The sequence below is a fragment of the Cyprinus carpio genome, chromosome A19 (genome assembly GCF_018340385.1).
Source record: "Cyprinus carpio isolate SPL01 chromosome A19, ASM1834038v1, whole genome shotgun sequence".
NCBI lineage: Eukaryota > Metazoa > Chordata > Actinopteri > Cypriniformes > Cyprinidae > Cyprinus > Cyprinus carpio.
In genome coordinates this window covers 6,060,360-6,081,401 of record NC_056590.1, presented here as the reverse complement: position 1 = coordinate 6,081,401, position 21,042 = coordinate 6,060,360, and the positions used below count along the sequence as shown (strand labels likewise).

The 21,042-nt window shown below is 39.0% G+C and overlaps 2 protein-coding genes and 1 long non-coding RNA gene across 3 annotated transcripts; all 3 read right to left on the bottom strand.

Moving 5' to 3' along the window:
* Positions 1–4,234: 4,234 nt before the first annotated feature.
* Positions 4,235–5,492, bottom strand: LOC109046366. The gene is made up of 5 exons (XM_042775904.1): positions 5,405–5,492; positions 4,956–5,300; positions 4,569–4,610; positions 4,303–4,441; positions 4,235–4,241 (listed from the first exon to the last, which is right to left on the bottom strand). The coding sequence occupies exons 1-5, from the start codon at positions 5,478–5,480 to the stop codon at positions 4,235–4,237; spliced, it is 609 nt and encodes a 202-aa protein (XP_042631838.1). The 5' UTR covers positions 5,481–5,492.
* A 2,742-nt stretch (positions 5,493–8,234) lies between these two features.
* On the bottom strand, positions 8,235–17,243 carry LOC122148714. The gene is made up of 6 exons (XM_042775903.1): positions 17,118–17,243; positions 16,643–16,695; positions 13,533–13,844; positions 13,062–13,333; positions 12,928–12,976; positions 8,235–8,278 (listed from the first exon to the last, which is right to left on the bottom strand). Coding segments are annotated over exons 1-6 (732 nt in total). The 5' UTR covers positions 17,120–17,243.
* Positions 17,244–20,068: 2,825 nt separating this feature from the next.
* Positions 20,069–20,992, bottom strand: LOC122148865. The gene is made up of 3 exons (XR_006162679.1): positions 20,890–20,992; positions 20,716–20,760; positions 20,069–20,627 (listed from the first exon to the last, which is right to left on the bottom strand). It is a non-coding gene; the product is annotated as an uncharacterized LOC122148865 (long non-coding RNA).
* Between the last annotated feature and the right edge of the window lie 50 nt (positions 20,993–21,042).

Below are 21,042 nucleotides of genomic sequence, written 5' to 3'. Positions count from 1 at the left end.
AACCCTCAGATTTCCTGGAGAGAGGGTCAAGTTGTGAAGTGGAGCAATTATTGTCAACAGAACTGTCTTTCTCTGGTCAAACCCATTCCTGTCTGTTCCGTGTCACTCGCTCCAGCACAAGAGTCCATTCCCGATCTGCCAGAGGAATATGCTGATCTTATGGAGGCCTTCAGTAAGGAACAAGCCAACATCTTACCTCCTCACCGTAAATATGACTGTGCCATCGATCTTCTGCCAGGGCATTCTCCCCAAAAGGGTCGCATCTTTCCATTGTCTCAACCTGAGTCCGAAGCCATGAAGGATTATATCAAGGAAGAACTCCAGAAGGGTTTCATCAGACCATCCACATCCCCTGCTTCGTCTGGGTTCTTCTTCGTGAAAAAGAAGGATGGTGGTCTTCGTCCTTGCATCGATTATCATGGACTAAACGAGATGACGGTGAAATTCAGATACCCACTTCCGTTGGTTCCTTCAGCCCTCGAACAGCTTTGCACTGCCCAGTACTACACCAAACTGAATCTGAGGTGCGCATACAATCTCATTCGCATTAGGGAGGGAGATGAATGGAAGACCCGCCTTCTCCACCACCACTGGACACTATGAATATCTTGTGATGCCGTTCGGACTGGTCAATAGTCCATCTGTGTTTCAGTCGTTTATTAACGAGGTCTTCAGAGACATGCTGAACATATCTGTGATCGTGTACATTGATGATATACTGATCTACTCAAACACACTTCCCGAAACATGTACAACACGTCCTTCTTCAACGCCTCATTAAGTACCAGTTATACGCCAAGGCGGAGAAATGCGAATTCCACACGACCTCCACCACATTCCTAGGGTACATAATCAGTCCCGGAGGGGTGGCCATGGACGAGAAGAAGGTCAACACCATTCTTAACTGGCCGGAACCCACAACCCTCAAGGAATTACAGCGATTTCTAGGATTCTCTAACTTCTACAGGAGATTCATTAGGAACTTCAGTACGGTTGTCGCCCCACTTACCTCAATGGTCAAGAAAGGAGCTCACCGACTACAATGGTCAGAATCCACTCACCAAGCATTTCAGACCCTGAAGCAACGATTCAGCAACGCGCCCATCCTCTGCCACCCTGACCCTTCATTACCCTTCATTGTCGAGGTTGACGCATCTAACACAGGTATCGGCGCTATCCTGTCCCAACGTCCAGATCCCGCCGCAAAACTTCATCCCTGTGCCTTTTATTCTAGGAAGCTCAACTCAGCGGAACGCAACTACAGTGTCGGGGACCGGGAACTCCTTGCCATGAAGGCAGCATTCGAGGAGTGGAGGCACTGGCTAGAGGGAGCCACACACCCGTTTACAGTACTAACAGATCACAAGAACCTGGAATACTTACGAACCGCCAAACGCCTTAATCCTCGTCAAGCTAGATGGTCCCTGTTCTTCACTCGATTCGACTTCTCAGTAACTTATCGACCCGGCTCCAAGAACACCAAGGAGGATGCTCTTTCACGTCAATTTGAGGAGGAGGATATTCAAGTAGATCCAGAACCCATTCTGCCGTTTCAGGTAGTAATTGCTCCCATTCAATGGGACATCATGACTTTGCTCCAACAATACAGGGAGCAGAACGAGACCCCAGTGGCCTGCCCAGTCGACAGAATCTTCGTCCCTGAACATCTTCGTGATCAGGTCATCAGTCAAGTTCACTGCCATCCATCTTCCGGACACCCAGGTATCACAGCCACCATTAATCAGCTGGAGAACCACTTCTGGTGGGAATCACTGCACAAGGACACAACCAACTACATACAGCAATGCAAAAACTGTATCACTAACAAATCGTCCAAACAATCTCCTGCCGGTCTCCTTCAACCACTCCCCATTCCACAACGACCCTGGTCTCACATTGCAATAGACTTTATTACGGATCTTCCCAATTCCCAGGGCCACACTACCATACTTACCATCATAGATCGATTCTCCAAGGCTTGTAGACTCATTCCACTACCCAAACTACCCACAGCTCTTCAGACTGCAGAACACCTCTGTAATTGGGTCTTTCGATTGTATGGCTTACCCGAAGACATTGTGTCAGACCGAGGACCTCAAGTCACCTCTCAATTATGGTCAGCCTTCTTCAAAGCTCTGAATGTCAATGTCACCCTCACCTCTGGGTATCATCCCCAGGCAAACGGACAAGAAGAGAGGCTCAATCAAGAACTTAACCGCTTCCTCAGGACCTACTGCAACCAGAATCAGGACGATTGGGCTCGATACTTACTATGGGCAGAATATGCGCAAAATTCCCTTCTCAAAACCCTCAACTGGTCTGACTCCCTTTAAGTGTGTACTAGGGTTCCAACCACCGATGTTCCCATGGTCAGGGGATCCAACGGACGTACCGGCTGTGAACGATTGGATGGCACGCAGTGAAGAGGTTTGGAATCGGGCTCATGTTCACCCTCAACATGCTGTTCGAAGGCAAAAGGAGCAAGCGGACCGCCGAAGGCGCCCCAGTCCCAACTACCAGCCGGGTCAATGGGTGTGGCTATCAACACGGGATCTCCGTCTCCGGCTTCCTTACCGCAAACTGAGTCCAAGGTACGTGGGTCCATTCCAAATCACTAGACAAATAACCCCAGTTTCTTTCCGTTTGGCACTTCCTAACACATACCGTATTTCTCCCACCTTTCATGTATCCCTGCTCAAGCCCGCTGCTGGTCCCAGAGACAAGGGAGAGGGGAGGTCCCGTGCACAGGCCCCTCAACCCATCACCATAGAGGGCGAGGAGGCTTACCAAGTCCAGGAGTTACTTGATTCCAGACGTCGGGGAAGAATCCTACAGTATCTGGTCGACTGGGAGGGGTACGGTCCAGAGGAGCGCTCTTGGGTAAATTCTGAGGATATTCTAGACCCCACTCTCATCGATGAATTTCATCGCTTACATCCTGAAAGACCGGCCCCCTCGACCCCGTGGTAGACCCCCGACGTCGTTTGCCTCCTCGCGCCAGGAGTCGCTCGCAGGGGGGGGCTCTGTCACGGAGACGAACCCCGTGATTCCCTCTGCTGGCCAGCAGAGGGCACCCTCACCTGAATACTGACACACACGCATCCATCCATTCATTTACACTGACTACACTACATTTCCCACAAGCCCCGTCCTTGGACTCTAATCACCGTCACAGGTGCTCTTCATCAGGACTTGTGTATAAAAGCTGGACTATCACAGGAGATCAACGCGAAGTCTTGATTTGCTGTGTCTGTCATTTCTGAGCGTTATTACCCGTGTTTGATTTTCCTGTTGCCGATCCTGTTTGATATCCTTTCCGTACCTTTGCTGCCTACCTACCGACCCTTGCTTGTTACTGGATTTTGATTCTCTGTTCTTTCTACGTTGTTGATATTGCTGGTGTTGACCATTGCCTTCATTGTAATCTACCACCTCATTACCATCAACTCCTGCAGGAACCCAAAGGAACCAGATGAAAGTGATCTCTACATTATTTCATTGTAATCTACCACCTCATTACCATCAACTCCTGCAGGAACCCAAAGGAACCAGATGAAAGTGGAGAAACCCTGATTTACAGTTCAAATAAACAGTTGTAAAACTGAGAAACTGTGTGTATTTGTGCATTTTTTGACAGAAAACGTGATAATTACCAATGCTAAACCTCTTCAAACACAGCATCAGAATTTTCAATTGATTTCTATATATAATGCATTTACATGTTATTTACAATTTATTTAATCGAGCTTTATGTGCCACAGAAGAGACTTACATTTATATTTTCTCCTGAAAATAGTTTGTATAATAACACATTTTTAACACAAGTCCTGCTATAATGATATTAAAGCACATGTTTGTTAGTGTTGGTTTTGACAGATGCAGTCAGTGGCTCACATTCTACATTAATGTATAGGTAAAAACATTAGTAGCTTTAAGTCTGGCTTGAGTATTGTGTAAATTGAATATTGAATCACGTTGCATTAAAAAGAATAGCATTGACAGTGTTTTTATTTTTAGCTAAATGTGACAACCACAAATGAACCGCACAAGGCTGAATATTAAAAACAACAGTTAATGATTTTGTCATTTTTACTGGTGCTGAAAAAAACATTTGCAGCAACATCTCAGCTTTTCTAAAGTGAAAGTAAATGTGATCAACAGGAAAAGCATCTGAGCCACAGTTTTCTGCTTTAATTCATGATACAACAAAGCAAAGCTCAGGGATATGTTGAGTCTAGAGACTATGAAGAAGAAGAAGAAGAAGAAATTAATCAGATTATTTATGAATAATACAAGAATAACTTTCTGCCCTCCATCCATCCCTTCTGCCAACCGCGATGGTGAATGATTCCTCCCACAATGACTGTAGCCAGAAAAAACACAACCACAGCCAGACCAACACCACCAAACATCAGCACACGCTCCGTCAGCGTCACCCCGTCTACACAGAGACAAGAATTATTAATGTTTCTACAACAGAAAGTGATAAATGATAACTAGAATTCGTGCTGAATCTCCACAGCTGAGCACGAACAATGAATTATACAACTAAGATAACAATCATTTACCTGTGTTGTCAACTTCTTTTGTCTCTTGTACTACAATGAGACCTGTAAATATATGATCAGTTTACACACAAAACGTTTTGAAGATGGGTTAAAATGAGCTTCTGTAGTTTTTAAGTTGTCCTTAATGCGATAAAATTAATAATGGCATTTCAGGACGTTTAGAATTAGTCTTTCAGATCAAGAAAGATAGGTGCTGTAGGTGTATGTTTGTGGTCTTAAAATTTACTCTGAAAGGAATTATGTGAAATATTCATGCAATATATATCAACCTAAATATATTCATTTATGCCAACAAAACTAGTTTCATGGATTAAATCAGAAACAATTTCAAAACAAGATACAAAAACAAAAAGTTTAAAACATGATGGAAAAAGTGAAATGTGTTACCCTCGATCTCTAGTCTGATGGGTTTGTCGAAGAACATCTCTGGAGCATCAGACTTTGTTCCACAGAAATAAAGACCTGAATCTGACTCTGTTACTCTAGAAATCTCTAGTGTGGCTCTGGTGACCCATGTGTCCGCAGTCATTTTCACCAAAGTACTGTTTTTATTGTAGTTCGTCAGAAGTTTTCTTCCCGTTTTGTCTTTCTCTGCTGCAATCAGTAGATCCAGTTCTCCAGATCTGAGGCGATACCAGGCGACTTCATATCTGTTTCTCATGCTGCAGTTCAGACTGATGTTTTCTCCCTTCTGAACTCTCAGCAGATCAGAAGACCCTCGCACTGACGCATCTGGAGAGACGTCGATAAAAACAGATCATTTTAGACTATGCTAAAAATGACAGATAGTGCATTTAAGAATGATAAGTTAAATGTTTAAAATAAAATATATTTACCATTGGATGAGAAAGGCATAATCCTATTAGAAAATACACAGAAGAAGAAAATGACTTTCGCCATTGTGTTTGTCATGCATAAAGGTGTTAGAGGTTACAGTATAATGCAGAGACACTAAACCACAAAAAGTTTCCATTTCCTTCCCAGAGAATTATAGTCTCCATCAACTATGTTTTGCATCAAAGTACCTATCCAATGTAGTTTATACTGGATATGGTCTATTAGCTTGCACAAACACTTTTTTGACCATATTATAAAATGTTTTTTAAAAAAATTACAATTATGTCTATATTTAAAACAAAAAGTTTATGAGAGTGAATCCTATTTAACTTTACATAGACTGCAGTTATATCAGTCATATTAACACATGTAATGGTTAAGTGTCATGGATAAACTTCAGAACAGGGCGTATTTCTGTTGTTCTTTGAAGGAGGAAGTGATTGTTTTCTGAGGTAATGTGAGGCAGGAAGCTTACGTTGCAATTTTGAACAAGTCACAGTCGCTTTAGCTTTCAGCAGCTTCAGTGATCAAAGTAAAGAGCCACAAAACTTTTAAAGCAGCAAAGTCATTTATTATGATATGGTTAAACAGCAGAATGGAACGACATACTGCATAGAAAATCTTCATTTTTATTCACATTCCCTGAGTTACACATGAGTGGAATATAACACAAAATAACGGTAAACTTTAAATTATCCCAACAGTACAAAAGTACTCTAAATAATGCTGGGTTAGATACAACCCAGCACTGGGTAAAATATGGACAAATCCAGCAATTGGGTTGTTTTGACCCAGCGGTTGGGTTACTGCCTAGAAGTTTGGGTCACCTTTTTTTTTTTCAACTGCTTATACACACATTTTCTAAACCTTACCTCTTTTTTAACTTAACACATAAATCCAAGAATTGCACACACAAAATGCAAAATGCCTCACATGTCTTCTAAAATGACACACTGCATTCAAAAGATCACAAACACATCTCAAAAGCAAACATCTGTCTTACGTTGCAAATACTTTTGCCATAATAATATATTTTTTGGATATGTCATATACACACAGTAATTCAAAACTAAAGCTCTTCTTTCATGAGCTCCTATGGACATTTCTGTACAAGATCAAAAGTAATTGTCATTTCTCCCCCTTCTTCTGGTTTTGCTGAAATTGAAGCCCACCTCATCCACATAAATATATTCATGGATGATAGCATGGGCATCCATCTCCAAAATTGTCTGTAAAGGACAAAATAACATGTAGATCAGTATATGCATAACCCAGTGGCTTGACTTGGTACAGTAGGTGCAAGTCTGATATATTGGAGAAAGTGTTGTATGCATACCTCCACAAAGTCATGTTGATGGTTCTTGACTCTGTCACAGTTCCTTTCAAATGGGATCTTATACAGCCGTTTCATTCTCAGTTGATTTCACTGGAGGACACAATGTATTGTTGAGGGGCTCACAGCATTTATGTTAGCAAAAAATTGTGGTATCATTAAGGATATGATTGCATATTTCACAAATTCTTATAGAATTATTCACAATAGCTGTCTCTTGCTCTTCAGTGAACTTGTGACCTCGCCGACCATGAAACCCGATCGACTGTCCTCAGTAGATCAGGGGTGCCCAACCCTGCTCCTGGCGATCGACTGTCCTGCAAAGTTCAGCTCCAACCCTAATCAAACACACCTGAAGCAACTAATTAAGGTCTTCAGGCTCACTTAAATTAAAGGCAGGTGTGTTTGATTAGGGTTTTAGGGTGAAGCTAAACAATGCAGGATTTCAGAAACTGTGTGACAAGTAAAGATTTGGTGTTCTGTAGATGATTCAAAGGCCAAAAATTAGCGTTTGGTTTGCAGTGTGGTGTGTGGTTCTGCTGTTTGAGTGTCAGGTTTCAGAAACTGTGTGACAAGTAAAGATTTGGTGTTTAAGCAGTTGAAAACAACTGTAATAAGAAGGACTGTTTTTCTCAAATGCTAAAACACATTTCACATACATTTTTTTTAGTGTACAATAACTCATAAAGTCCACCCAACACTGTGCTGCTTCTAGACTGTAAAGTAAATAACATTCAAAAGAAACAAAATTACATTATAAAATTCCATATCAAAATACATTATAAAACAATTAAAAATAATATTCTATTAAATAGCAATTGTGAAATTTAAGCAAGCAAGCTTCAAAAAACTTTATGTACAGTATTTAATGCCATAAAAATGCTCTAGTAAGCAGTAAAAGGCAACAGCGTGAAGTTTAAAAATGCATGTGACAAAGAATATTACAGTTTTTTTTACATTTGCTTAGACACAATTTTTAAAACAAGGCCCATTTTGTCAAAACACTACACACAATTAACACATCCACACACACAAGTATCAGAACATCAACGAAGCAAAATGAAGCACTTCATTCAAAACTTTACAATAATTAACCAAAACCCAAATTTGGTACCATATGGCACACACATGGGTTCAAACAGCTGGATTCTGTTTGAACCACTAAGACACTGCTGGGCACAATCTTACTTTTAACATTTCTATTTCTGATGCACCAAACACAAAACATGAGACAAGTACTGCACATTCATGACAATATTTATTTCCCAGCACATTGTAAAATCGTTCAGTACAGCATTGCAATTAGGCTGCATTTTGCACTGAAAATCAGAACGTATTCCAAATATAATATACAGTAGTACATAAACTGATGAGTAAAAAACACCTTAGCATCATCTCTTCATATAGCTGGGTATGGCCAATTCATCCATATCACAGTCAATGTCCTCCCTTGCAAAACAGCAAGAGAAGAATCTTCTCAAATGGCGAATCCATCCTTACGCAGACTCTGCATCTATTAGGTCACAGGCCTCCTCCATTGCTTGAATGAGGGGTATAACATAGGATCATAGAGATCATAAACCGTCCACTGCCATACAGAAGGGGGGAAAAGGAAAGGAAGGGAGAGTGTTGTGGGAGGTATTGGAATAATGGCACCAGACACCTTGTCTGTCCACAGCTTAGTCTGTCTAAAATCATATGTGGTCGGTGTTGTAAGGAGCTATTTTGGCATGCCAGTGGAGGACCCCATTCTGTGTGATTGCAGCAAAGATTCTGATGTACCACCACGTCGACCCGGGACATTCAGAAGAGCTCTCTGGCCAAAGATGTTTCTCCCTATTCCTGTTCCAGCACCACTGCCTTTCATTTGAGTTTACAGTTACTGTAAGCACCTACACTTTTTATAGTGCTTACACCTTGTTTGTTGAGTTTACAGTTACTAAACACTAAACACTACAACGTAAGTGTCTGCACACCTGATGGCCGAGTTTGATCAATTGGTTCATATGTGTAGTATTTTGGAAAACAGTGACTTAAAATGGCAAAGAAGTGACATTATGTTAGATTTCTATGTCTAATTTAGAGAAGTGTGTGTAGTGTTTTGCAAAAAGTGTAAGGCTGAGAATGTGCTTACAGTTGTGCAAATCTAGGCCAGTGTTTTGCTCTTTGAGTGTAAGGTTTTGCTAATTTTGGGAAAGTTTTAGTTTTAGTGTGTAAGCAATTGAAAAAAAGACCAACATTTACAGTACACTGCACTTGCATAAAAACTGCTAGGAGATGAATGTATAAAATAAAAATGTTTTAATTAAATGCTACCTTAAATGTTAAACTAAAAGGACCAGTAGATGGACATATATCACTTTTTTGCTGCCTCATAAAGTCAGCTGATTCATTCAGGAATGATATGTTGAAAGGATCCTCTGCTGGATGTGTCATGATGACAGTAAACGCAATCAGAGCCCCCACAACGCCAATCACAATCCAAACCCAAACAGCTGGAAGGGGAAGAGAACACATTTTAGTACAGATCCCCCTGCTACATTTTACTCAAGTACAAGTAAAAGTACTACAAGAGGCGGACAGAGTACACAGCTTCATTACTTAAGTAAAAGAACAAATAAAACACACAAAATTCAACTCAAAAAAAAGTAAAAGTACTACATATTTTTGGACCAAAATGTATTTTCGATGCCGTACTTGTTTTTAAAAGTACTTGAGTATCAAGAGTACAAAAGTACATTTTATAAATATTGCATTACTACTGCCACAGTGCTTACATTTATGTACAAAAACGTCCTACATGGAGTTATGAAAAAATTTTAATGTTAATACCTTGGAGAATGTAAAAGGAATTGAAAGTAAATCAAGTCATTTTCATCTTTTTACCATGTTGCTTTATTTAACATTTCTCACTTGCGCACAATGGCAACGCTCTGACAAACCTCTGCTAGAGTTTTCATGGATTTCTTGCACCCACATTTGAACCTGACTGTGTTAAACACACTGCATACTCAAGAACATCAAAGAAAATGCTCAGCTTACATTAATGTGTAATATCAGAAAAGAAAATTCAGCTAAGAATTGTGTGTACATGTGAGTTTCTCTGTTTTTTCATCAAATCAATAAACCTAAATCAGCAAAGAAGGCAATAGCAATGTTCTGACACACCTCTGAACCTGACCGTGTTATACACGCAGCATAGAAGAGAAAATAATAATGATTAAAGAAAATCAGCTAACCAGCTGTGTTTAGGTCAGCGTACAAAGAAGGAAAAATAAAATTCAGCTAATCTGAGTAACAGTATTAAGCCCCTTCCTCTCACAGACATACAGGCAAAGGCAGGAGAAAATACTTTCAGCTGAATAAAACACCATTCTCACACAGAATGTTTTTTGAAACCGGGTCCCACTCCCAGAGTGAATAAATCTGAAAACGCCGCCCTTGTGTTTTCGTGTGGACGGCGAATCCGTATATTTTCTGAAACGATGACGTCATCAGCCCACGTCTCGCCCTAATCAGACACCGCTACGTCACGTAACCACAACAAAAACATGAACAAACCCTGAACAATTGTCTTTTTATTAACTAACATTAACACAGATTAATAAATGTATTGTTCCGTGTTCGTTTGTGTACCACACGCAAGGTTTATGAGCAACTCCAAGTCTTCTTCTCCGTTTTTAGCGTATCTCTGTGGCAGAATTACCGCGCCACATGCTGGTCTGGCATGTATACTACATCGTTTTGCGGTTTCGTGTGGACGCGGATATTTCTTGAGATGAGGGAAAAAAAGATCGGATTGGGGTAAACTCCGTCTCCGTGTGGACGGGGCCGAAGAAGTAACGGGTACTTACGGTTATGGATAGAAATGTAGCGGAGTAAAGAGTACAATATTTGCCTCTCAAATGTACTTGAGTAAAGTCATGAGTACTCCCCAAAAATGATACTCGAGTAAAAGTACAGATCCCTCAAAATTGTACTTAAGTACTGTACTCAAGTAAATGTACTCCGTTACTGTCCGGCTCTGGTTAAAAGAATCCTGTTGGTGTCGAAGGCAATTGGCATCACTATGTGTTCCGCGAACGGTTGCTGTTTACAGGGGCGGACTTACCCATTAGGCAAAGGTAGGCGACTGCCTTGGGCCCCCAAAAGCCAAGGGCCCCCTAATGCTTTTCATAAAGGAGATGCGCATTAAGCGCGGACACGCGAACGGTTGCTGTTTACGGTGTTTATGCACGACATTCGTCTGCGCGTCCGAGTTGAACGTGCTTCTTGTGTATCCAGCTTGTAGCAAAATAAAATTTTATGCATCTAAAGCTGACTGCCGCACGAGCGCAAGGTCCCTCTTTCCCAGCGCGCGCACACTTCTCTCTCTGCGTTCAGCGCGCGGCTGAAAGGAGCTGCGCTTTCAGTTAAAACACTGATATGTTGCTTCTCTAATTTTACATATGAGTATAGCTGAAATCACAGCACAGCTATTGTCTTCAAGCTATTCTGTAGACTATTTGATTTTTATCAGACGACGGCACGATTATATATTTTTTTGCAGATTAACTTCTCGGAAGGGAGAGCTGGTTAGTCTTAATGGGTCGCGTTTCAGTCATTATTTCATATTCATCCCGTTGTCTGACAACAAACAGTCAAATGTATCAATGAAAACAGTTTTGAGAATTTAGCTGCATCAAAAATACAGTATGTGGCACAGAGAGGCAAACAAATGTAATAATAAATAATAAATGTACATTTTGCATGTTCAGAAGTGAGCTGCCCTGTCATGTGAAAATGCAAACAGGTTTGTGTAAAGTGCTCAGTGCAAAGAAAGAGAAGTAATAGGAAGCTTTCTGTTTTTGTTTTTTTTGTTTTTTTTCATGTGTCTAATAGACATGAACAAGTTCTTTGAAAAACATCTATGACCTATGAAACATGTCTACTCTTCATGCTCTGTTAACTGGTTTCACTAATAATAAACATTTATTGCATAAATTAATTTTTACATTACAAAAATGCCTTAAAAGAAAGTGTTACAGGTGTGCATATTGACACAGAACAATGAGTTTTAAGATATGTCAGAGCAAGATATTTTCAGTTGAGACAGCTCAAACATGCATTTTAGTCTGGGACTAGCTTAAGCCTTGTCTGTGAAACCATGGGGAAAATATTCATTTAAGGTACATTTAGAACAGATAAAAATGTGCAATTAAGTTGCGATTATTCACAAGTTAACTCATGACAATCATGCGATTAATCGTGATTATATATTTTAATTGACTGACAGCCCTAAGTTAAAATGACTAAAATAAAATGTAGGCTTACGCTGGTAACTCACATTTTTCATTTTACCTGATAAAGTACAATTTATGAGCTGAGCTGTTTTGTTTAGAGCTGTCACCAGGGAAACCACTATATTTCTGACTCCAAAAGCACCCCTACTGGCAGAGAATGAATGTGCATTTTCAATAATCCAGTCTGCAGTTTTTTGTTCAGACCAATGCGAATATTCACTCACATAAATCTGTTTTAAATAATATAATAATTTATACTTCTGACTCATCCCAGAAATATAAAATTTCAGTTGTGAGGTTTATCATTTTATAATTTATTTTGTTTTATGTTAAAACTAAAAAAACGGTAAATCAATTGCTATTTCGTTGTCTACAACATGTAAAATAAAAGTATCTGCTAAATGAATAAATGTAAATTAAAGAATCCCATTAGAACATGTACATAAAAATGTAGAAACATTGGACACAACAATGTGGCACCATTGTGCAGCAAAAAACATCAAAACAAAAAAATTACCTCTAAAGACCAACAACATCTATTATTATTATTGCGTCACCAGCTGTTCAGGCTCCTGTGTAGTTTAACCACTCCAAATGAAGACAAAAATAAGTTGAGTCACGTTCAGTGAAGATCATTATAGTTTCTTCAGTTCCTGTGTGTGCTCTGTATTCTCCTCTGCTGGAACCTGTGTGTGATATCTCTGTGCTGACGTCTCCATATGATGACAGAAATCATAATCACAGCCAGAATCACCAAACACACTACAAACTGACACAACCCAGACAGATGGAAGAGGAAAGATGGGAAGAGAGCAACTTACAATTACTTAAAACGTTTTTTTTTTTCATGTTTAAACAAACTGATTAAAGATTTTGTAAAGCTCTCAATGGCTCCTGTTTTACTTACTCTGTTTATCAGTGTCGTCCAGTTTTCCCCTTTGATTCTCTTCTAGATTCTGTAGAGGATATTGAAGGGTTAATAACACAGTTTGAAGTTTAAATCATAATAGAGAAACTTTTTTAACCATAATATGATTAAACTTCCACTGAGTTTCTCTCAGCTGTGATTGTGACTGTGAACAAGATTTCTCCTTTAGTGTCCAGAACTCTGTATGTTCCTGCATCTCTGGCTGTAAAGTTATTAATGGTAATGTTTCCATCAGTGTCGGTCAGTCGATTGCTCTGAACTCCATCACTTCTGCTCCAGACCTCCGTCCACGCTGCGCTGGTTTTGTTCTGATGCTGACATTTATCAGCTTCTGACAACAGAACATCTAACTTCAGCTCCTCGCCGATTTTCACAGAAACCTCATCTGAGGAGAAATAGACAGACATTAAGCAGTTAATCAATGCTTTAAACACATAAACACCAAATGTAGTCATTTAAAAATCTGCCATATTGAAATAGCCATCATACTAGGCGAGATGTGTCTGTTTAGTGTGTATGTCGTTATTTACTGAAGGAATAAAACAGAAAGCACATGCTGCTGGTTTGTTCAGTTTTGGCTTTACCATGAATATGAAGTCTGTATGTCTTCTCCTCTTGTCTCTTCTCCTCTTTTGGATCATTTTTAGAACTGAATCTCAAAATATATTTCCCAGCATCTCTGAAGCTCAGATCCTTGATGATGATGTCACAGGCTCCTTTCTTACAGACTCCTTGTACATTTTCAGTCTTATTCACACATTCTTCATTCTGACAGACAAGGATGTGTTTTGACTGTCTGATTAAATAAATAATCTCATTGTTATCAACTTTACATGACAATCTGAAACTGTCCGCCTTTTTTCTTGTCACAGAGTTGGATCCTACAGGGGGGGTTTCTGTAAACAAACAGAAAATTATTAATTCAATACAAAGTATCATTGACTGGTGTTTACGGTTCATAATCAAGGTCACCATAAACTATTCTAGCAGAGTTATTAAAGTCTTATGCTTAACACATTTCACTTATATCCATGTGGCTATGACAGTCATGAACTGATGTGGAGTTCCCCCAATATTTAGCACCAGTAATGCCTGTAAAGACCAGGGGTTGCTGGTTCAAGCCATGATATGTTTTTGCAGTTGCTAAAGTTGATAAAAATGTCTGCTAAATGAAGTTCCTCACTTTCTTCAGTGTAAAGAACGGTTCAGCTTTAAGGACAGTATTGTATCTTATTGGCCTTTCAGAGCCAATAAACAGTCCTCATTCCTTGAAGGACTACTGTGCCTTAGCACTGACCCCAATATGATAACTGGCACAGTTGTGGTAGGCCTCATCAGAAACAATGATGTAACACTACAGAAAGGAAGTGGCACAGCTGGTTGAATAGTGTGGCTGGGGTGGGTGATCTTTCCAAAATATGATAGCAGACAGCAGGTTTACTCGCAACGTGTGTAAGAGTGTGCGAGAGGCGAAACTCTAAGTGAGTCCCAATTCACATATTTATGCACAATTCTATGCCGTTTTGTAATATAAATGGTGTGAGCACTGTGTTCACACTGAAAATTGCTAAAAGAAAAGTGTGCACTTTAAATACCGGATTATGCACATAATTACAGAAAAAAACAAAGTGTGAAATGTTGGACACTTCATGCACTCCACTGTCACAGCTTTAATTACGTAGCAGAGAGGGAGGGGCTATCAGATTCTGATTTCTGAATGACAAAATAACGTTTAAAACTGCATGGACAAAATAACCTCATACACTACATGACTGAGTACGCACTATGTACTCAACCGTGTAGTGCATAAGTGCATAATGCATTATTTGAGACGCAACTTCTATTTCGTGTGGGGGTGTGCACAGCATTTTGTAAAGCCTGTTTGGTCACACTTTATTTTGAGGTCGAATTCTCATTATTAACAAACTATTAATTATGACATTTGCCAAAGTAAAGGTAGTTGTAAGTATTGGGTAAAAAATAGGCATGTAGCATATGGTCATGCAGAATACTTATTTCATTTACATAGGACTTAACACTATTTGTTTTAAGCTCGTGTATATATATTGATTGATGAGAAATAAAACCAAAAGCTGAAGATGGTTGTGGTGCACAGTGGCATCGATAGGAATTTTGGGCCATGTGCACTGAATTTGCTAAGGGGCCCCACAAAATCAGGGTTGGGGGGGGGTTGGGGCTACAGAAAACATGGTAGTGGGCCCCTGTCAACCTTGGGCCCTAAGCACTCTGTCATTCTTTTCCCACACTAGCGACACCTAGTGGAGGCATTTTACCAAAACCTAGGATATGGCATAATTCTCTGTGGCCATACTTTATACAATAAAACGTAGTTGCAAAAAATCTGCACATTGTTGTCCCTCAAAACCTCAGAAAGCCCCTGATGGAGTTGACCCCCAATCTAATCAGTTTATACATCAATAAATCAACTCATTCAGCAACTCCACTCAGACGCAAGATTTGAGTGTTGTATCAGAAAGCTTCTACTACTTAGAGGACACAATTACTCCTGTTTCCCAACTGTGCATGTTCACTCAGGACATAAATGACTGTCTGCATTGGCTCCTGACGAGCAGTTTCTTTCACAGTTTTAACTGGTATTTGGAGGTTAAGTTAAGGCTTTTAAGGATGGGCAAAAGCGCATCGCTTTAAAGGAAAGGAACGGGGTGCAGCACAGTGATCGTTTTATCTTGATTATCTCTTTGTCATGATCGTCGGAAGTCAAAACTGAAACTAAAGCCTCACATTGACTTGGTTCTTCAAATACATCACTGTCACGTTGGTTTGGGTTTTGTTTGTGTTCTTGTCTTTTATGTTGTAGTTTAGTCCTTGTGTGTAATGTACTTCCCATGTTTCCTCATGTTGTCCTGCCAAGTGTATGTGTCATGTTCGGATTGGTTGTCTAGTTCATGTCTCTTACTCTCATTGGTTTATTGTCCTGTCATGTTATTCTCAGTTCTGTTTGCTTATTGGTTGGATTGTCTCATGTGACCTGTATTGTCTATTTTTGTCTTGCCGTCTAGCCGATTTAATTCTCAGCTTGTTGTGTATTGTTCCCTTAATCCTTTGTCTGTGAGTTTATGTTTCTGGTCAAGTCAAGTTTGTCAAGTCAAGTGTTTCTGTAGCTCAAGTGGTAGAGCATTGTGTTAACAAGCGCAAGGTTTGGGTTCGATCCCCGGAAATACATGACAGGTAAAAATTGATAGTCTGAATGCACTGTAAGTCGCTTTGGATAAAAGCGTCTGCTAAATGCATAAATTTAAATTTTTTAATTTAATTTTAAATTTAAGTCAAGTCAAGCCTTTGTTTGGTTGTATTTTGGATTTTACTTCATGTTCAATAAACTGCACTTGGGTTCAGTACAAACATGAACGTTTTGAACAACAGCTCAAAAAAAAGTCTTAAAAAATGTTAGCAGTGTCACATTTTAAACATTTCAAACGTGTCAGCGCAGTTGTAGTGAATTCTTGAGCAGTGTTTATTAGTGGATAAACTGCAGTTAAATGCATAGGTAAGTCTTGGTGTGTTGTTGTGTAACAAGGTGGTGAGTTTCCACAATCAACCCACAAGGGCAACCAAGTCACTTTGTGCAAAAGAGAAACAAATAACTAGAATAACTACCTGACACTGAAAATCAAAAAATGGTAACAATTTATAAACAAAAAATGATACTCACTGCTTTGATTGACGAGACAAAACAGCAGCAGCAGAAGATTGAAGCATCTGAACCTGATGATCAGACAAGAGCGCTATATGTGACACACAAAACCAAAAAAGGCCTACATACAACTCCTCAATGTCACAGTATTGATGAAAAATTATGATAAAAAATTCCAATAAGAAATATCGCACTGCAATGTTAATTTTAAGTTTAATAAATGATTTCTGTGTAATCATAAAAACTCAAAACAACCCAAAGGCCCAATAGACAAGTCTCTTTACTAATTATTTTTTTTCTGCTATGAACTGATCATCAGAATATGTAGAACTATCTAATAATTACAATTACTACAACACCATCATCATCATAACCATAGTAACGGAGATATCAGCATTAACTCTTCATCACTGTACTTCACACTCATTTAGGGTTTAGTTTTCCAACACTATTGGTATAACAGCACACAAAATACACAAGCATGAACACTTACATTGTAAAAGCTCTGCATCTTCTGGCGTCAGAACATCGTGAATCTGTGTAAGTGTAGCGAGTACTAAAGTAAAAGTGCCTCGAGAGCGATCGAGCGCTTCAAGTCCGAGACACTTTCACTTTCTTTTTTTCCATTCACGTGATTTCTTCACTTTGCGTGTTTGAGTCCACTGCTAATCTCATATATAGGCTACAAGGGGTGGGAGAAAACATTGATTCTATAATGCGTCGCTATTCTCTCTTCAATGATTCTGAGCATATCATGGCAGATGTGTGCTCTTCATTGCACAGGATGTGGGCGAGAGACTTTGGAATGCAGTGCATATTAGATGCAAAAAAAAAAACCCTTGCGCACTCTGATCAGCAGTTACAAGAAACCTTTAGCTTCAGTTATTGCTTGCAAAATGTGGTCACACCAGATACTGAAAGCAAGATTCACATACTTTTGCCACTCACAGATATGTAAGACTGGATAATTTTTTTTCTCAATAAATAAATGAAAAAGCAACATTTTTGTCTTTTTTTTTTTTTTTTTTGATTGGGTTCTACGTATATCTGCTCAAAATCTGATGATGTTTTTGAGTTAGGCTATATTTATGCATATATATATATATATATATATATATATATATATATATATACCCTGTCAGGGACAGAAACACTGGATTCAGTTGCAAATGAACAATGGTTTTATTAAATTGCTCAAGAACAAACGAGGTCAGGTAGTCGGCACAAGTCTCTGGTCAGCAGCTCCTCCTTGGCAGCGCAGTGATAGCAGTGGGCAGAATCCTCGAAGACACGAACCAGAAACAGGAAGCTACAATGGCGACACACCAACTAGAGTGAACAGTCCCAGGCACTAGCGCTAGAGGCCGGAAACTCCAAACCAACTGGACCGGCAGACACTGCAAGGAGCGAGACAAACAGCGAACCAGTAACAACAATCTGATGAAGGACAAAACAAACACATCACCAAAAGCAGACCCACAGAACAAGACGCACCTGTCGCTGCTCGGATTGCTCACACAGACATAGACACAGATTTGTTTCTTCAGCGGTTCTTTGGGGTGCTCTGTATAGCCGTTAAGCACCTGTATAGTTCTTTAAAGATTCTCTATAGTATTTCCCGAAGATAACCCCCCAAGGCCCCCCATAAGGAAATATTCCAGGGCCCCACATGAGACTTTTTGACCTCTTCTGGTTCTGCATTGATGAAGGCGCTGTAGCTTTAAAGTTGATTTTCTATATAGCACTTAAAGTGGTTCCCCTTTGATTACAAGCCAATGAACTCCCTTAAGTGCTGTTAAGCACCATTTTTATTTAGAGTGCATATATAGCCTATACACACCTTAATATGTGAATTATATTATCAGAGAACTGAACACATTTAGAGTTGTCAGGCTTTTATTGTGCTAGCTAACAATTAGCCGAGGTGTAATCACTTAAAAAGTGTCATGATCAACTGCATAAAATAACATACACACAATACCAACAAAATTATTTCTTAAATTGTTTAATTTGTTAAGAGTTTTTCCAAAACATACTCTTTCAAAGCTGATTTGCACACATTAAAGCAATACTAGTTTTTTTTAACCCTTATAATATGTTGTTGGTCAATTTGAGAGGGGTTTTTTCTATAAATACTGGTTATGATGTTTTTGTGACTTTTTCTCATTTAGTGCCATGAACACGTCTTTGAAGTTTGGCACTCAAACATGTTGTGGATTGTGTGTACAAAATATCTGTTGTGGTCATGATGTTCATAATAGACCCAAAATAAAAACATTTTTAATGTGTTTTGTTATGTGAGTTCCTCAGCTTCCCTCTAAGGGTGTTTACATATACATTTATGAATTTGGTGTATTCTTTTATCCAAGGAAATCTGATGGTGTACATTTTTTGCCATACAGTTTGGCCAAAAATCGAACCCATGATCAGGACGTTGCAAGCGCCGTGCTCTTACCGTTTGGATTTCAACAAGGTCATAGAAGGTAATGCTTTCTAACATTTTTTCCTTTTAAAACGCTTTGTTTTTTTTTGTTTTATGACTAAAAATACTGTTCACATAATTTGCAGTTGGTGCAAAAATGTTTTTAAAAATTCACATGCTCTCATTTATTTTTTTATTTATTTTGTAATATAAGAGAACTTGTAAATGTTTACTGTTTTTAGCAGGTTAGAGAATTACACATTTGGCCCACACAGTAAAGACTGTACAATTTTTTTTTTCTTTAACATAATAAAAGGTATAATTCTAAACATCAGAAAAAGAATAGCTTTAATCAGTTTGTTTACTTAATTGACAATAGCAGTGTAAAATCTGTCAAACATTGTGCAGCTCCTGACTGATAGATTCCATATATGAGTCGTTTCTATTTTAGACAAAATCGTTTCAGCCTGATTGTAACACAGACTCTGGTTGAGTGGAATCCATGTGTTGTTTATCTAGTGGAAGCAGTCTCAAAGTACAAACAGGCAGTGGGTGAAATACCAGGATTGTCAGAGGCAAAACAGTAAGCGTGGTCAAAACCAGGCAGAGGATCAGGGCAGGCAGCAAACAAACACAAGTCCCAGTCCACAACAAACAACAGACTAGGACAGGCAGCTAGGGTTGTGAAGTAAAAGTCCAGACAGTGTCGATACACAGGCAAGATACACAATAAACAAGACTTCACGAAGAGAGAACTAAACACAGTTTATAAATAATCTGAGTGCAACGATCAGTTGAGCGGAAATTAGTCCAGGTATGAGGCTTCCTGGGAACTATAGTCAATACTCTGTGGAGTGAGACCTCTGGTGGACAACTGAGGGACTTAAAAAATAAATAAAAGACATAAATAAATAAATAAATAAATAAATAAATAAATAAATAAATAAATAAATAAATACATACATCATACATACATACATAAATGAATGCCATACAAACAAACATTAAAATTGCATTACATGTCCTTTGGTGCAATAATATGCTATATATCTTTCAGTAATAAAAGTGTAGATCTTTAATGCAAATTACAGTAAAGCACAACAGTTATCATATGGAGCTGCCAAAAAGAATTTAAACAGTGAATTTAAAATTGATCCCATCTTGTAAACTCGGATGTGGATTTGGCAGCAGTGAAATTACCACATGACCTTTTTTATTTGTTAAAAAAAAAAAACAGTAGGTAATTCAGTCAGGGAAATATGCGGGTGGTGGGAGAAACACACTGACATTATGGATTCAGATGGCAATAAAACCTTGTAATACTTATAAAACAGCTGTCAGAAAGAACCTGGATGTCCTACTACTTTCGGGATAGGTCACATGACAATATGGCAGATGTAGCACATCTGGATTGCATTAATATTATAGAACATAATTTTTAATAGTCATAAAGATGGTTCTTCATCAAATGCAGAACCTTCTCAGACCTGCATCCAGATATCGGTGTATCTTTCTTCTTTTAAAAAAGGCAAAGAACCACCCAAATAAACCCAGGCAGCCCAGCCGGTCCAATCCAGTGCTCTACAGCAGAAGGGGAGACAAATATTATAGTTTCAAGCTCACTTTTTAAATATATTGTAATGCTCTCATTGCCTGCTGTTTTACTTACTGTGTTGTTCAGCATCACTCCTGGGTTTACCACCTGAACGAGATCCTGTAGATTCAGTACAAGATATTCAAAGGTCAGTCAAACAAAGTGAGAAAAACCAGAGCTCATGGTGAATAAACATACTACTACTACTTTTAAAAAATAATATTTCCAGATATTCTGAGCTTCTCTCACCTTCAACAGTCACTGTGATCAAGGTTTCTCCTTCAGAGCCCAAAACTTTGTATGTTCCTGAATCACTGGCTGTAAAGTTATTGATGATCAAGTTTCCATCTCTACAAACCACCTTACAATCGCTCCTGATGCTGCACTTTATCAGCTTCTGAC

Coding starts and splice junctions, on each gene's coding strand:
- LOC122148714 (XM_042775903.1), bottom strand. Junction 13,845..16,642: donor TTGTCTCGTCAATCAAAGCA/GTGAGTATCATT, acceptor GTTTGTTTACAG/AAACCCCCCCTGTAGGATCC. Junction 12,977..13,061: donor CTGAGAGAAACTCAGTGGAA/GTTTAATCATAT, acceptor TATCCTCTACAG/AATCTAGAAGAGAATCAAAG.
- LOC109046366 (XM_042775904.1), bottom strand. CDS start 5,480: ATGACAAACACAATGGCGAAAGTCATTTTCTTCTTCTGTGTATTTTCT. Junction 4,611..4,955: donor CATCAGACTAGAGATCGAGG/GTAACACATTTC, acceptor ATATATTTACAG/GTCTCATTGTAGTACAAGAG. Junction 4,442..4,568: donor AAAAGAAGTTGACAACACAG/GTAAATGATTGT, acceptor GTCTCTGTGTAG/ACGGGGTGACGCTGACGGAG.